We start from the raw sequence: 16,668 nt of genomic DNA, 5'->3' as shown, positions 1-16,668 counted from the left end.
GTAAAGTGGCTAAGTGTTGGCACATGGCTTATGCGCATCCTCCTACATTTTTAAAGACCATTTCCAGCTCATATATAATCTCAATACTGGGACAAAATGTAAATAGCTATTATATAGCTATTTAAGGGATGACAAGAAAAAGTCTGTATATGTTCTGTACCGATGTGTTTCGGTTATTATTCAGTCCACAATTGATTGAATCCCCATGTACAAAACCCACAGCTCTAGAGGGCCAACCATATTTTAGTTCACTAATCTTAGGAAGGCTGTATGAAGGGCTCAGGATGTGGATATGATCTTAGAGAATGGAAGAAACTGGAAACCTGGAGGGAAGTTGTTCTAAGGCTTGGGGACAGTGAGAAGACAACAGAGAGGAGGCAGTGGGATCCTTGTCTTGACTAGGAGGAGAGCTCAGAGGCCATCAATGACAACCAAGCCTGGGAAAGCATGGTAGTTCCCAAGAATGGAGGGCTCTAGGCAGGATGAAAGGATCTAGATTTTTCTTTGAAGACACTGGAAAAAATTCACTGAAGGATTTTGAAGAGGGGTGTGGAAATTATAATTTTAATACTGGTGATCTAAATTGCAGAGTAGAAAGAAGAGATGTGGGAAATGTCTTGTTGTTAGAGGCAACAGAAAGATTCCAGATAGAACACACAGAGCTGGACCAGGGCCCTATGACTGAGCAGAGAAAGGAGAGGGTGGGAGAGAAGATATTAAGGAGAGAACATCGGTGTGTATATGTTATATTCATCATTGACCAAGAATGGAGTAGCATTTAGGGCAGTGGGTCTCAACCTTCCTAATGCTATGACCCGTTAATACAGTTCCTCATGTTGTGGTGACTTCAATCATAAAATTATTAAATTACTATTTCATAACTGTGACCCCCAAAACCTGGATGAGAACTGCTGGTTAGGGTCTTTATAGACTGATATAGGAGTACTAGCTCATTGAATCCTTTCAGTAAACTTATATGAAGGTTCTACTATTATTCCCTTTTGTAGATGAGAAACCAAGATACCATGGGGTTAACTTGCCCAAGATCACATAGCTCATCAATGTGTATGTAGGATTTAAGTAGGTTTAAATCTCAGTTTTGTACTTACAGTCTGTCTCTTGAGCCTCTTTCAAGGACTTGGAACCAACTAGAATTATGGAGCTGGGGAAGACTGTCTTACATTTGGGTATCTGTCATTCAGAAAACTAAATTTATGGAAAGCACAAGTTTGGTTCAAAGTGAGAACTTTTTTCCTTTTCTTCTTTTAAATTTTTCTATCCATCCATCCATCCATCCACCCACCCACCACCCACCCACCCACCCACCCACCCACCCACCCACCCATCCATCCATCCATCTATCTATCTATCTATCTATCTATCTATCTATCTATCTATCTATCTATGATCTATTTTGTGAGGTAGGGTCTCATTCTGCAGCTCAGGTTGGCCTGAGACTTGTCATGTGACCCAGGATGGCCTTAAACTCATAGCAATTCTCCTGTCTCTGCCTTCAAGTGCTGGAATTACAGCATGATCCATCATGCCTAGATTGCCTTTTGGTTTGACTTGCTTTTATGTTCCATTTAAAGGAGGGATGACATCATCAATGACGTTATTCAGTAAAGCTATAGACTGAATGTAGGCTAGTAGGCTAATGTCTACAGGCAGTAAGTAGCCTTAGAGAAATGTTATGAATTAATATCAGTGTGTTCCCTGTTGAGGCTAATTGATTCTTTTCTCCAAGCAACTTGTTCTGTTTTGAATGAAATCATTAAGCCCTGATGAGCGTTTGAAAGTGCATATGAATTTTGAGAAGTGTGTTTTGTTTCACCAGCTTTCCAGTCAATATTTTGAGTGGACAGAGAAGTTTAAACCATCAAGGGCTTGTTTGCACACTGAAGCTGCAGACAGAGCTCAGATTCATGAACATGTTGCCATTCTTCCCTCATTAAACCTTTGATTCATCGCTCAGGGTTGTCTAGCACAATCCTCGGTATACACTAAGCATCCAATAAATGCTTCTTGAATTATAATGATCAAAGTGCTCTCTCTTCAACGTAATCTGTGTCATGCTCGTCACTTAAGAGATTTTAAAATGGCGCTTTAGGTGTCAATTTAAAATGTAGTGTTCTGGCATTGGAATCCTCTTGCAGCTTTTTCTTGTCTGACATTTGATATTCAGAGCTGGGTATAAAGCACATTTCTGATATTTGTATTCTCCTTGAAGTCCATGACAAGTAAGAGCTAAAGGGAAGTGGTTGGGGTTCTTTATTTTAAATGAGTTCTGTGTTTTCATATTTTTCTGGCAACCAAAGGCTATTGAAAGGAGAACAGACTTAGTAAAGAAGGAAAAATATAACATACAACTTAGGCTAGAGACACCAGAAGGTAAGGTAAGTAGATGAAGAGTCTGCAGTTCTTTGATTGAATCTCAAAGTAAAATGATTTATTCAAGTAAGAACAGGTCTTGCTGGGGGCATCTGAACTTAAACTGGCTGCTGACTAGAGTCAAGATTATAGTAGTGTTTGTACCCCTAGCATTTGTGAAACCACGGATTCGTCTCCCACCCCTACCCTCCCACCCACCCTCGCTCCTATCTTTGGTGTCTGCTCTCTGGGCAGCTGCGCTGTGAGCTTTAAGGACCAATGAGGGTCATTCTCTACACTGTCCCAGTACTTGAGGCTTCTATCTAAAGCTAACGCCCTCCAAACAAGCAGAAAAAATGTAGTGAAGACACAGTCCTGACTTATTTCAAATGAGACTGTTATTTTGTTGTTGTTGTTGTTGTTGTCTGAGTTTTGAATCATGAGTTCTCATGCTTGCCCCCCAACAAGTAACTACAGAAACAACATTGTAGCTCAAGTGTGACTCTAAACAGCCAGCGGGGGCTCGGAGCAGGAAAAAGGTTTTGTGACTCAGTTAAACTATTGAGATCCTGCTCTGGGGGTGGGGTGGGGACCGTGGAATAAATATTGAGTCTTTCTGAACTATTCACCTCATTTCTAAAATACAGGAAGTAGCTTTCAAGAAAGGGAAAAAAAAAAAGGTAGAGCGTTACCGTGGTTAAACGACAAGGTGTAAGTCCGCAGCTGTTACTGCTTTGGTCAAAGCACAGCTTAGGGTCACTCCCCTCCCAGCCGTGTATCCCAGACCTCCTGAAAGTGCCCTCGGAAGAACCATCCAGGGCATGCTGACCCACCACCTTTCCAGTACTTCCTTGCTCTCTTCTGCTTCCCATGGCTGGTGAGCCTGCGTATTTCATCTTGAATTTCTCAGGAATGCATGCTTTTTTATTTATTTTCTCAGCTTTTCTTTTGTTCTTTACTGAGCAAGACACCTCAAACATTTCTCTATGTCACTTGTAAGGAACAGAGTTCTAATATTGTCTAAAGGAGCATACATACAAACACTGATGCCCTTCACAAGGGAGAAGGAACCGCGGGGCTTCTGAAGGTTGCTGTAAACATACTAGGAGCTGGTGGCATTCATCTCTAGGGCCCAGCAAAGTGACCACTGGTGCCATTCACAATTTCCACAGTTTCACGGTTTTTAAATATTTAGACCTACTCATCTGTTATCACAGGCAGTCCAAATACACACAGAATTGATAATATTTAGTTTCCCTGTTTTGAGTAATAGCAAGGCAAAATGTTGTGTGTAACATATTAAACATGGAGGCAAAGTTGCTATCTGGAAAGATGTGAGGGACAGGGTTGGGATTTTGTAGTTTGAATAAAACACTCTCAGTTGGCTGAGTCAAGGAAGACACAGGGCAAGGCTTGGAGGCAGGCACCACTTGATATGCAGAGCTGCTGAAGACTATTGTTAAGTTTAAATTGACTGAGGATTGTGAGGTAAGTGTGAGATGAGAGAGAGAGAGAGAGAGACACAGAAAGAGAGAGAGAGACACAGAGAGACAGAGAGACAGAGACAGAGAGAGATTCTTGCATACCTCCCTCACTCTCCATACCTAGCTGAGAACAACCCAAGCTATTACTGCTGTGGTCCAATGGTGGAAATGTCTTTACAGAGCACCTGAGGCAGCAGACAACTTGAAAGATGATGCCACTCATCTCTGGGTTCATCATCTTGGCCCTGTGCTGATGCATAAGAGGGTTTTGTGCTCACAATCAGAAAGAAAATGGGGAGGCAGGTAAAGCAGACAGACATCCCCCCTTCTGTGTGTGTGTGTGTGTGTGTGTGTGTGTGTGTGTGTGTGTGTGTGTATGTTTAAACAGAGCTCACCCCAGTGCAGGTAAGGTGAGGAGGATATGGGTGGGTGCTGCTTTCTCTCCAGGAATCAGTTACAGCACTTTCCATGGCAAGGGGCAAGGGAGGAACCGGTAGAGAGGTGTGAGAGGCTCACCTTTCCTTCTCAGCAACCAGGAAAATGCAAAGACAAAGTAGATGCAAAGTCACAAAACTCTGCTTGCTCAGGACGTCAGGGCTTGAGGAGTCAGACCCCGCTCACGTGGACTAGAGAAGAACGTGCACCTTTCCCCACAGACATGCCGGTGAGCGATGACTGAGGAAGTTTTATGAAAGGGCGTCCTTTGAGATGTGAGTTTTAATCATCGCAGTTAGTGACACAAACCAGGGGTGAGAGCAGTTGGGGCGCCATCCTTGCATTTTCTGCCTAGGTGGCTCTTTCTGCTTTCCTTGCCCTGCTCCCATGAAATATGAATGACTTTCCCATTACCTCATTTCTTCTGACCAAGACTCATTTCCATTGGCCTCCATCTTGCAGATGCCACACAAACCTCAAGCTGATTGCTTCAGTTCTCTTTTCTAAGTGCTCAGATACTCACTGTTTACTAAAGAACAGCATTGGGTTTTGTTTCCAGACACTCCTCCGGCATTACTTTCTAATAATATTCTTTATAAATTATTAGGCAAATTAGTGTACACAACAAACCTAAGTTATTTGAAACAAAATGAAGGGAGTTGTTACTCTCAGCCCATTCCCATGAGAAAAAGGAAGATGGGTTTTTAGTCTGTCTTTTTCACCTGCCCCCATCTCTCATCGCTGATGGCATGTCAGGATTCCACTGCATGGGGATGGCCGGGACTTAAAAGGCAGAAGCACACTCCTGTGCTTTCTACTCAAGTGAACACACTGCTTTCCAAACACTCACCAACAGATCCCCCAGAGGCAGGGAGCACCACGCCATCAGTTACGGTATTGGTAGTTTACAGAGTCTCAAAGGCATCTTTGTAGCCCCCACTATCCCTGACACCCCCCCCCATTAGAAACGCAGCAAAGGTCCAACTGATTGTCCCATCCCAAACAGTACATTCTTATGACATGAATAAAGCCATTCTGACTCATCATCTCCACACTTGGTAGATGACCTGAGCTTTCTTCATCTCTGTAGGGGTATTCATCACTTGCCAAAGAGGAAACCGAGGCAGGGCAGTTTATTAACTTGCAAGGATTGAAAGAGCATGCAGACTACACGCAGTTCTGGGATCATGATACACACGCGCTCCATGAGTTGCATAGTTAAAATTTGGAGGCTACCTTTTTACTTTACGTAAAGAGGTGCGAAAAGCATCTCAAGGCAAACAGTCTGCTGGAGACATTTCTAACTATGGACAAGAAATGCTAGGGGTAAGGATGGACATGAAAGAAGACCCAATTTCACACTCTCCCCTTGGGGCTGAAACTCAACGATTTGACCCGGACAAGCCTGAAGCAAGATGACCCCTATACTGGGTCTGTTGATTTCATTCTAACACTCCCTCAGCATATCCATCACTCAACTTTCAGACGCCGTTCCAATAGAGCAAACGTTTTTTGAAGTCAGCCCTTGAACCCTGTCCGAACGACTTGCCTTCCTTCTTTGCCCCAAGAAGGGGACCCAGAGCGCTGAGACCTGGCTAGGTTTACCGTCTGCACCCCACTGTCAGTTTACCTGGGAAGCTGTGGAAAGCATCTTCATTTTCCAGAATACCCCTCGGCTTGGTTGCCTGCAGCTCACTTTTGGACTTCCAAACCAGCTTTACCATCCTGATCATCTCTGGCAAGTCCCAGGGTAGCGGCCCCTGCTGGCACCCCGGCCTGCTGCCTAGGGCGGAGGGCAGGACACCTTCTGGGGCCGTCCACCTCCTGCCTAGTTCTGCCGAGTGGAAGTACCGCTCTAGTACAGGCATTCTGCCCTGTTCCCCAGAAGAGGAGGTAGGGCTGCCGCCGCCGCTGCCGCCGCCGCCGCCGCTGCCGCTGCTGCTGCTGCTGCGGCTGCTGCCACCAGAGGGGAATTTCTTCCCGGGCAGCTGCAGGCAAACCCGCGTGAAATCCTCTCCAGCCTTGGAAAGACAAGTCTCCTCCAGCCTGGCACAGCCTCTCTGGCTTTCCCAAGCCCCTGCACAAAACACTGGCGACGAGACGAGACCGAGGCACACCGCCTAAGGTTCCTCACTGCTGAGAAACCTTCTCTGGACTCCTTCCTTCCTTAGAGATACAGTGCATTTTCCCCCTTCTCTCTCAGGCACTGAATTCACAGCACTTAATTAATCCCAGGCTACAGCTGGAACAACAGCGGGAGGGGGGCGGGTGGAAAGCCATCGAGGCTTCAGCCTTCGTCTCCCTTCTTCCTCCCGTTTCGTTTGTTTGCTACGAGCTTTTTTTTTTTTTTGCTGCTTGTCAAGTTTGTCAAGTGGCTGAGCCACGCAAGACTTCAGGCGAAGACTTGGGGCCCCGCTTTGCGTGACTCTCTGAGGAGTGCCAGGTGAGGGGTTAACCCCTATGGCACAGGAAGCCTAGAAGCTTCCCAGACGCGGGGTCTGCAAGTCCCACGGAGCTTTCAGCAAAACGGGAAGCTGAGTTCTGCCGGAGCTCATCTGCAGCTGCTTCTCTCCGGAGGGCCTGGTGGGGGGCCTGCCCTGTCTGTCCACTGTGCTTGCACGGGATGGGGAGGTGGCTTGATCTTAAGGACCACAGTTCAAACACTCTCCTTCCTCCTTCCCCACCCCACCCACTTCGCTGTCAAAGTTCTCTGCAAACTAACTGGGGTTTTGGTCTATTAGTCAAATCCTTTTGTAACCTCAGCTGCCCTTCAGCTGGAAGGAAATAACATTGAATCACATTCCAAAGCTAACTGGAAAAAAAGTGGATTAGGGAAGTGTCAAGGTCCTTATGCATATGTACAGGGCGTCTGTTTAGCCTGGACACGTGGCTCAGGATGTTAAAAACCCATTTTCAAAGGGTAGTCATCATTTTAAAGGGTGTTGGTAGGGGGTCATGAATGGCCTGGAAAAGCAAGTATGGATGATTCTTTTCAGAGAGACCACACTGTGGGCTTAATATCTGGGCCACTGACTACTGTGTCCCCACCCCAGAGTGGTGAATTCAGGACAACAGTGGGCCAAGCCTCTTGCTTCCTGAGGCTCAGAGATGAAGGGGCTGACCCTGGAAGTCAGAGCCAAAGCGGCAACAGAGATACCCCCTGTCGCTTATGTGAAAGGCTTTGGACATAAACGAAAGTGGGGTGGTATTATGCTTGGCATTTTTGCTGGCAAATTGGGTTTGTAGGAACAATTTGAACTCGCACAGTCACACAGAAAGCCCCTGTTTTCTTAAAAGCCATTGTAACAATCCCGTCCTCCTTGGAGCTCAGTGTCTCTGCATCGCAAAGGCTTTTGTTTTGCTTGGCACTTTATTTTGCTGATGTACAAGCCGCTGCTCCTGCTCTAAATTCCTACCGCTGGTTGATCACACAATCATTTGATGTTTCTTTAGGGGGGCATGGAGGAGGTTTGGGGGAGAGGAGGAAGACCATTGCAGAGTGCTTTATTTTCCACCCTCTGCTCCCACTTCATTCTGTTTTTGAAGTTGAAGGCAGTAAAGCTCACTGCAATCTTGTCACTCTTCTTCTGAAACTATGGCGAATAAGTCTGGCTTTTCATAATGAATTACGTGGTTCCACCCCCCTTTTCTTCTTCTAGATGAAAAAGTATACTGTAAACCTGCTTTCTTTCTTAGTAGATGAAAAAAAAAGCCTAAAACCTCAGTTTGTGTGTGTGTGTGTGTTTGTACATAGACATATATATGTATAATAAATATTTGAGACAGTGCTTTTCTGAGAATTTCATTATTAAAATATTGCAGCTTTTCTATAACATCTACATATTCATACAACCCAAGGAGCAAAAAATAGAAGATCCACTTTACCTGCAAGATTTCTTTCTTTAATCCCCCTGTTGAGATAAAAGGATTTGTATAGCAATTGGACTCATCCGCCTAGTTTGACAACCTTAGCCTTCCCTTAGATGAGGGCATGGAGGACCTCTGGAAGCAGAGTGTTGTTCTCTTTAACATCTAGGCTGTTGCACTTTACGCCAAACTTCCTGAACAATGTCTTAAAGTCCCTCCTCAGTCACAAACTTCCCTGACTTAGCCACTCAAGAGTTTCCTAAGTGTTTGACTATTTTTATTTTCGTTCGGTTATTTTGCAAGAGTCCTTAGCATCAGGATATCCTGACCCTTGAAACAAAGGGGTTAAGAACAAAGAAAACAAATATATATGATATGATATATCACAGATGCTAATGTATTAAAAACACAGCTCTTCCTTGTATATTTCTTCAACTTGGCTTTTTTTTTTTAAAAGCCAAAATATACATTTCTAAAGCATCTCTTAGGCTATTTTGCACATTTCCTTGTAAAAATATTCCAGAGAAGTTACAAAATGTTAGATCATTGGATGTGACTGTTTCCTATAAGAGATGAGTTAGGGCCAACCAACCATCATTTCCAATTTTCCTCCCCAGAGGGGAACCTACTTCATTTGAATGTCTGTGTGTCAAAAATGTTTTCACAATTTAAAATTTTCCCTCCGATATGGGATTATCTTCATCCCAGAGCAGAAGTGCAAGAATTACCACCAGAAAGGTCGTTCTCAGGGTATTTCTGGCTCACACGGAGACAGGAAGTACAGGAAATCTTGCGAGAGAGCTTGGCTCAGGAGATTTTTGGCTCAACAGCAGCCCAGGAGAGCAGGATGAACCTCTTGCACTTATGGACCAAAAGCTTGCAGCAACATTGTTTCTCGGAAAGGTGGTTTTTGTCACATTTTGTAACTAATCTCAGGATGAGATGTCTCCGGTCTTTCAAACGGTTACCTTAGAAGAGCATGCCTATCAAGCTGTGATTTCTTTGGCTCAGTGAACATCATTTACCTTGGGATGTAATGGAAGCCGGAAGTCTGGGTCACCAGGCTTGGGGGAAAACAGCTGGGGTGTCCTGAACTCGCAAGACTTGTGAAGCAAAGCCTCATCTATCGGCGACCTCTCACAGATGTTACTCTCAAGAATTATGTGCTACAGATATAGAATTGTTGGGAGCCAGTCTACCATGCCAGTAAAGGGAAAACAGGGTTCTCTTTTTGTGTGATGTGAACTGTTCAAGTTAGACCAGCCTGCTTCAGGACTGGGGAGACTGGCACAGGGGATAAAGCACTTGCTGGGTCAACTTGAGGATGCATGGATCGCCACTGCTCTTGGAAGAGCTGGCTGAAGCGGCATGCATCTGTAAACCCCAGTGCTGCGGCAGAGGCAGACAGATCTCGGAGGCTGCTGGCCAATCAGTCTAGCCGATAAGATGAGTTCCAGGTTCAGTGAGAAAGCCTGTCTCAAAAAAACAAAAAAACAAAAAACAAAAAACCAAAAAAGGAGGAAAAGGGATAGAGGAAGAAACCTGATGTGGACTTCTGATCTCCACACCCACATACACCTATATACCTAAACACGTGCATGTACACACATACATACATGAGCAAAAAAAATGTTGATGTGTGTTTGTACCTTATATAAAGGAAAGAAACTGATAACCCCAATAGTAAATACACAGTGACATGTACAAGATGCATAATTGCTTTAAGCCCTGAATTAAGTTGCACTGTTAGAACTGTTCGTGTTCTGAGGGTTGTGAGAATACTACGGAGGCTGTGGGTGCTCTGTTATAAATTATTATATTAATCTATTATATGTCATTTTGAAATGGCAATCAACCATTTAAACATTTCTAATATTCTGGAGAATATCTTTTTACCATCCAGAAACATATTTGTTGCTATTTTCTTTTCTGTTGAGTCTATTGGCAGATTCTTCCAAAACTTTGTTTTAGTGATAACCTTACCAAGGTGAATATGAAAATAGTTTATGCCCTTATTGGTCCTCATCATTTATTATTCCTCTCTGTTTGAGGGGTCTGTTTTATCCCATACTTTTTTCTCCATCAACTCAGCTCAAATATGAATGTGTAAGCATTCCCTGACTCCTACCCCCAACCTTTGGGCCACTCTGGTTTCACAATTGCATTTCATATGCAATCCAGAATGAGCGAGGAAGGAGACACAGGTCTTGTAACTTTGTTTAATATAGCCCAAGTAGAAGAAGCTCAAACAATTTACAGTGTCCTTCAAGAGAAATAGAAATGTAATAGCTTTGGCCTTAGCTAATCTCAAGGAACAATGCCAGTAAGTAAGGAAAGGAGCTGGTCTACAGACCAACCATACAAGGCAGCACATATTTCCACTGTCACAAGGACAGGGAGGAAAGCCGGTGTGGCCAGATGAGGAAAGATGAGGGAGAGGAGGTGGAAGGGGTTGAACTGACAGATTCGGACTTTGATTTCCTAACAGGGGCCTCTACGCAGTCATTTATTGACTGCACTCATGCAGTGAAAATCGGGAACCTATGCTACCCCTGGGTCCTGTCTCAGGTACTGGGAGCTCCTGGGCTCTGTGGCTAAGACCCTGGTAGAAGGGAATACCAAGGTTCTAGCAGAAGTGAGGCCTCGAGCTTGGCTTTTAGGTAATGTAGCCAATGCTGAGCTTACTGTCTCTGTCTGACACTTTTGCAACAGCAGATGAGCCCATACTAGAGCAAGGGCTGAAGTCAGAGTGGCAGGAAGACATGGTTTTCTTCCTTGCTGCTGCAGGGGCCCTGCATCCCTCCCAGGAAGAGTTCTTAGTCCTGGGACCCAGGCCTCCTATGACTATAGAATTCTCACGTTTTGTGAAATACTATGAATGGTGGGAGAAGATACTTGTCATAATTTTATGTTTGCGTTTCTATTTAAAACCAAAACAAAACCAAAAACAAACAACACCAAAATCCCCCCAACCAAACCAAGGAGTACAGCAATGAACTCTGTAAAGTAACCCCAGGACCACTTATCTCAGGCTTACAAAAATGGGGCTTCAGACTGTAACCATTAAGTTTGACCTCAGATTTAATGTCTTATCTGTAAATGGGTGTGAGAGCAGTAAACACCTTAGCCATTACACAGTGATCTTTGAAGAATTTAAACAGTCTAAAAAGGAGTGACTTGAAAACGGAAATGTGCTGTAAAATTTAATATTATTATTTTAAAAGTTTAAGGCATTTTACTTGGCCAAGAGTGGTGATTCACATCTGTCATCTCAGCACTTGGGAAGCTGAGGCGGGGGATCACAAGTTTGAGGTCAGCGAGACCTTGTCTCAAAGCAACAACAAAAATAACAACAAAGAAATCATGCTGACAATTTGCCTGAGCTCAAATTTTGACTGTATTTTTGACTATATTATCTATTGGAAAGCTAAAAAACCCAACCCATCTATCCTTAAAGTAGGTCCCTTTGGAAGGTCATACTTCTTATGAGAATGCAGAAGTCCAAAAAAAAAAATAAATAAATCAAAGATAGAATAGTGGATATTACTGGGGAATGGCCCATAGGGAAAATAGGAAGGGATTGAAAACAGTAAAGGACGTCTGCAGAAAGAATGGATGATGATTGACGTGTCCATAGGCTCAGATAGAAAAGGACAGTGTGTGTTGACAGAAGTGATTCACTAGGCTAACTTTTCTTTGTAAGTGCATTTTGGTGGTGTAACACCCATGAACCATGCCTAGGGTTAAGCTTGTCTGATCATTGTGGGTTATTTAGTGCCTTTCCCATGTAGGGCCTTTCCATGGGGAACTCCATTTCATCTACAGTGACTAACAGGTGTGTTTGACGTTCAGGAGTTGTCCAGCTTAGTGCCACATGCTCACTGTGAGCCTGTGTCTTCAGGCTGCCCACTGGCCCATTCCCCTAGAAAACTTAGGAGAATCTCATGTTGCTTTTGTTGAGGGTCTTTATTCCTCAAACACTTTTAGAATCTCAATTACTCTTAATGGCTTTCTGTTTAATTTGTGTTTTTAATGGAAGTATGTGCTCAGGGCCTAATATCATGTTTTAAAAGTTTAAAATACATTTCTACCTCCTCCTCCTCTTCCTCCCCTTCCTCCTCCTCCTCCTTTTAATAAGTGAGATGCATGATCTGAAATAGGCTGGGTTTAGAAGATCCCAAGGAGAGTGAAGGGAATATTATCCTCAAAGAACTTCTGGAAAATGGCAAGGCAAGGGTTTTTTCCTTTTAAAATGATGAAAACCAACAAGGCACTAATAAGATATGGAAAAAAATTGGTGGTACATACAACACAAGAAAAGAAAAAGAAATAAGGAATAAAGGCCTTCTAACAGGATCCATCTCTGCCCTTGATTTCCGTTTGTGTGTGTGTAGAGTTCAAAGTAACCTCAGAAGGAAATTTCAACCAGGTCATGTTTGTAGAGCTCACTCCTACTGCTTCCCAGAGTTCTTTGCTCTGCTCTTCTCAGTTTTATCTATTTTCTCTTAGTTATGATTCACACGTGACTTCTATGCCAAAAGGCGTTCCTGGGTGGTATTCTGGAGCAACGCTCCTCAAATGTTAATATGTGCATGAATAACCAAAGAATCCGTCAACATGCAGATTCTGTGTGTGGTGCATATGTGTGTATGCAAGTATACGTGTGTGAGTGGGTGGGTGTATGTGTGGGGATGGGCGTGTGCTTGTGTGTGTGTGCTCATGAACATGTGTGGAGACTAGACGAGGACTTGGGGTGTCTGGCTTCATCACGCTCCACTTCCCTACTCGGAGACAGAGGTTCTTACTGAATCTACAGGAAAGTTGGCTGGCTAGCAAGCCCTAGCATCCTATTTCCATCTACCCCATACTGAGATTCTACGACTGGACACGGCCACACATGGCTTTTTATGTGGGGGATGGAGACCCAAACTCAGGTCCTCATGTTGATGTAACAAGTGCTGTTACCCACCAAAATCTCTCCAGTCCTGACACGCAAATTCTCATCTGGAAGGTCCACATAAGGATATGAGCCTCTGCATCTCTAAAATTTTCTTGAATATGACAGGGGCAGTAGCCTATAACCATACTATGAGTAAAAGACTAGGGGACTACTCTGTGACAGCATTTTCTGTCTGTCTTGTATTAGTTACTTACAAAAGACAGTGCAGCAGCAAAATTCCCATTTCACAAGTACATGCTCTTAGGACTTTTCAAACCATGCTGGCTTGACTCTTGAGGGAAACAAGCGACTGGAAATGGCTACATAAGAACCAGGGCTGTGTCCAAAGACTTTCATGGCATCAAACCACTGCTTGGCTTCTCAAGTTTGTCTCACTCATTATGTTGTTGTTGTTATGGAATGACTCTAAAGACTAGGTTGGCTATCAAATATAAACCATTGCAATGGACACCCATGACAGTCTTCAACTTTATAACTAAATGCTGTTTTTCTTTTTTCTTTTCTTAAAAATTCTGTTCTCATCAAATGTGCAACAAAACTTAGGTCAGTTTTCTGATTCCTCTTTCATTTCAGCATCTTCTTACACCTTGTCACAATTTTCAGAATGGTTAGAGACTACTTTAAGAATGTTTGGAAACCGCATCCTGTGTTTGGAGTGGTTAGTGTACAGGCAAAGCTCCGGGTCTTTGAGTTCCATCGTTGGGCATACTCTCACCAAAAACTGATCCTTTCCTTTGAGTTATTAAAGACTTACACAAAGTGGTCTCTGCATAAGGCCTGGTGATCTTTCCCACTCTACTATCCCAAGCATGAATGAATGGTGACCATATGATTCCACAAAGAAATAAAGATGGAAAAAGAGAGAAAGAAAACAGACATTCGTGGCATTAGAGCCAGTGGCCAATGGTGCTGCTGACTCAGAGAAATGTACCGCACTGCTGTTTCTCATTTTGCCTTGGGAAAACACAACACAAAGCACAAAAGATAAGTAAAATAAACTCTACTACAGGCTACACTTTTTAACAGGTATGGCCAGGAATTCCTGCAGCCCCAGATGTAGTATTTATGAGAATGCAGTGCCAGAAGCCAGAGGCATATGAAATCAGCTGGAAGACAAGCCTAATCAAGAGCAGGAGGCTAGAATACCACCACATTTATATGATTAAAAATTTGTATAGTTAACTAAACAAGAACGCTTAGAATAAATGAAATCATCTGTCAGAAATTGCAAACACAGCTTGCTGTATTATTTTCCGTTGTCTTTCTTGTGTGTGGGTTTTTTTCTCCCTAAGCCTGAGTGCTTTGCTCTGGTAACAAACACCTATATTTCCTGTCACCCAAACCTTTTTGTAGTGACTACAAACAAGGAAGAGAAAGCCAAGAGATATTATATTTACAGAAAATGTACATCATGCTTGTTATCTTTAGAAGATTCTCGAGGTCACTGTCAGTTGAAAACTGAAGGTGAAAATAAAAGGACTTAATGGATAGCCCAAAGTAGTCCAGTCTGTAGGGTAAGGAGAAGGGATTCACATCAAATCTTTTGTTTGCTTAGTATGTGGTTATTGCCACAGAATTAACAGCACCATACATAAAGGAGAAAGCCTAGTGCTCTATGGCAAGAGATTGTCTAAGCCACTCTGGCTAATCCCCCAGCCCCACCTTCCCTTCTAAACTCCAGTGATATTTTACTCCTTACTGCAAAGTGATCAGGATCTTTTGGTCTCTGGCACATGGTGCTAACTGGTCTACCTTCTTATTTGGGTTTCTAGATCTAAGTGCTCTTTGTCCTCTGTGAGCCTCTTCCTGCATCCTTTCTATGGTCTGTTAAGCCTCATAGTCCTCATTTTCTGATCTTTGAACTTGACATTAACATTGCCTTTGATGTGCATATGTTCATAGACCCATTGCTTTCCATGTCTCACCCAGAGCACAAGGGCTCAGCTTCAGCACCATGAGTCTAGGCTTTCATTTGACTTCATTTATTTATTTTAAGACAAGATGTTGCTATGTTAGCCAAGCTGGCCTCAGTCTGCAGGGAGCAGGGATTACAGATTACAGTAGTAACTGATTGAGTTACTACTAAACTGTATTCTTTGACTCTTGCAGCAGCCATTAAAAAAGTTCCATTGAGTCTTGTTTGTCTTTACAAGTTGATGTATTGTAGATTGGATGCACCTTATAATCATGTCATTTTCAAACTGTGACATATAAACAGTGATGACAGCTATTCACATTAATTTGACACAAAGAGAATCATTGCTTACAAAACCATCTAAATCCTTCCGTGGGACATTTAATGATTTCAAAAATAGTCCCCTACCATCTAGTCTTATAGACTCACTCAAACTTACATTCAAATACACAAAATTTCTGTGGAAACTGTATTGTTGTCTAAACATGCCAGCGGCATTCTGATATTGTGTGTGAAAGACAGAAAAATGGACTCTCGGGATGCCTACATTCTAATTCCCAGACCTGTGGACATGATAGGTTATATGGGAAAGGGAGGCCCAGACAGAAACTGGCATTAAAACAGAATGGACAACCTGAACTCTGGGCAGGCCCTGTGTGGTAATAGGGATCTTTCCATGTAAAAGACAAGGATGGAGAAAGTCATAGAGATGTGTTGTAGAAAGACTCCCCCAGTGTGGCCTTGAAGGTGGAAAGTGCTTACAGCCAAGGATTCAGGCTACCTCTAAAAGATGGAAAAGACCAGAAAATCAATAAATTCACTCTTGAAATCCCAAGAATGGCATGGTAGAGTATGTTGGTTTTAGATCTCAGATCACCAGAACAATGTGAAAAATAAATCTGGATTATTTTAAGCAGCTAAGTTGTGATTTTTACAATAGCAATAGGAGATTATTAGGAAAGATTTGGTCACGTGTCTAATCCAGAAAAAACTTCTATTTTTTTTTTTTTTTTATGAAATCTCAAAATCGACTCCTGTCTATTTAAACCAAGAGGGACATTTGACCCATTTCATTTATCTGTAAGCATAACTTCATTTGCCATTGATGTCTTGTCCTGAATTTCAAATTAGTCCAAAGGAGTTACTGGCTTATACTGTGCAACTTGAGATCCTTATGATGTCTCATTCATTCATTCACTTACTCACTTATTCAGCATGCATCATTATTGCATCTTCTCCAGGATACAGTGTCCAGCATACAAAAGCACTCTCTTGACTTCCTTTCTTAAGGAAATTGTCTCCTGTAGTCTAGTGTTGTGGGATATTCATACACCGTGTGAAGATGTAGTGCTGTGATTGGCTTAATAAAGAGCTGAACAGCCAGTAGCTAGGCATGAGGTATAGGTGGGACTTTCAGACAGAGAGAGGACTGAGAGGAAGAGAGGCAGATAAGCCAGCCAGACTTGGAAAGAGTAGGACACACAGAATGTGATAGAGGTAAAATCCACATTGTAGAATGTGATTAATAAAAATATGGGTTAATTTAAGTTATAAGAGTTAGTTAGGAACAAGTCTAAGTAAGTTATAGGCTGAACTTTCATAATTAATAAGAAGTCTTTGTGTCATTATTTGTGAGC

The 16,668-nt window shown here is 42.9% G+C and overlaps 1 protein-coding gene across 7 annotated transcripts in view; it reads right to left on the bottom strand.

The window, feature by feature from the left end:
* Window positions 1-16,668, bottom strand: part of Pde7b (phosphodiesterase 7B) — a 307,348-nt gene that overhangs the window by 135,233 nt on the left and 155,447 nt on the right. The window contains exon 1 of one of the 7 annotated variants that reach the window (XM_015998670.3): window positions 5,920-11,062. The exons of the other annotated variants lie outside the window; for them this stretch is intronic. Coding sequence (XP_015854156.1) covers window positions 5,920-6,157 — 238 coding nt within the window. The 5' untranslated portion in view covers window positions 6,158-11,062. Of the gene's footprint in view, window positions 1-5,919; window positions 11,063-16,668 lie in introns of those variants that run through there. 7 annotated transcript variants of the gene reach the window in all.

The sequence above is a fragment of the Peromyscus maniculatus genome, chromosome 16, assembly GCF_049852395.1.
Source record: "Peromyscus maniculatus bairdii isolate BWxNUB_F1_BW_parent chromosome 16, HU_Pman_BW_mat_3.1, whole genome shotgun sequence".
Taxonomy (NCBI): domain Eukaryota; kingdom Metazoa; phylum Chordata; class Mammalia; order Rodentia; family Cricetidae; genus Peromyscus; species Peromyscus maniculatus.
This window is presented reverse-complemented; position numbering and strand designations above follow the sequence as displayed.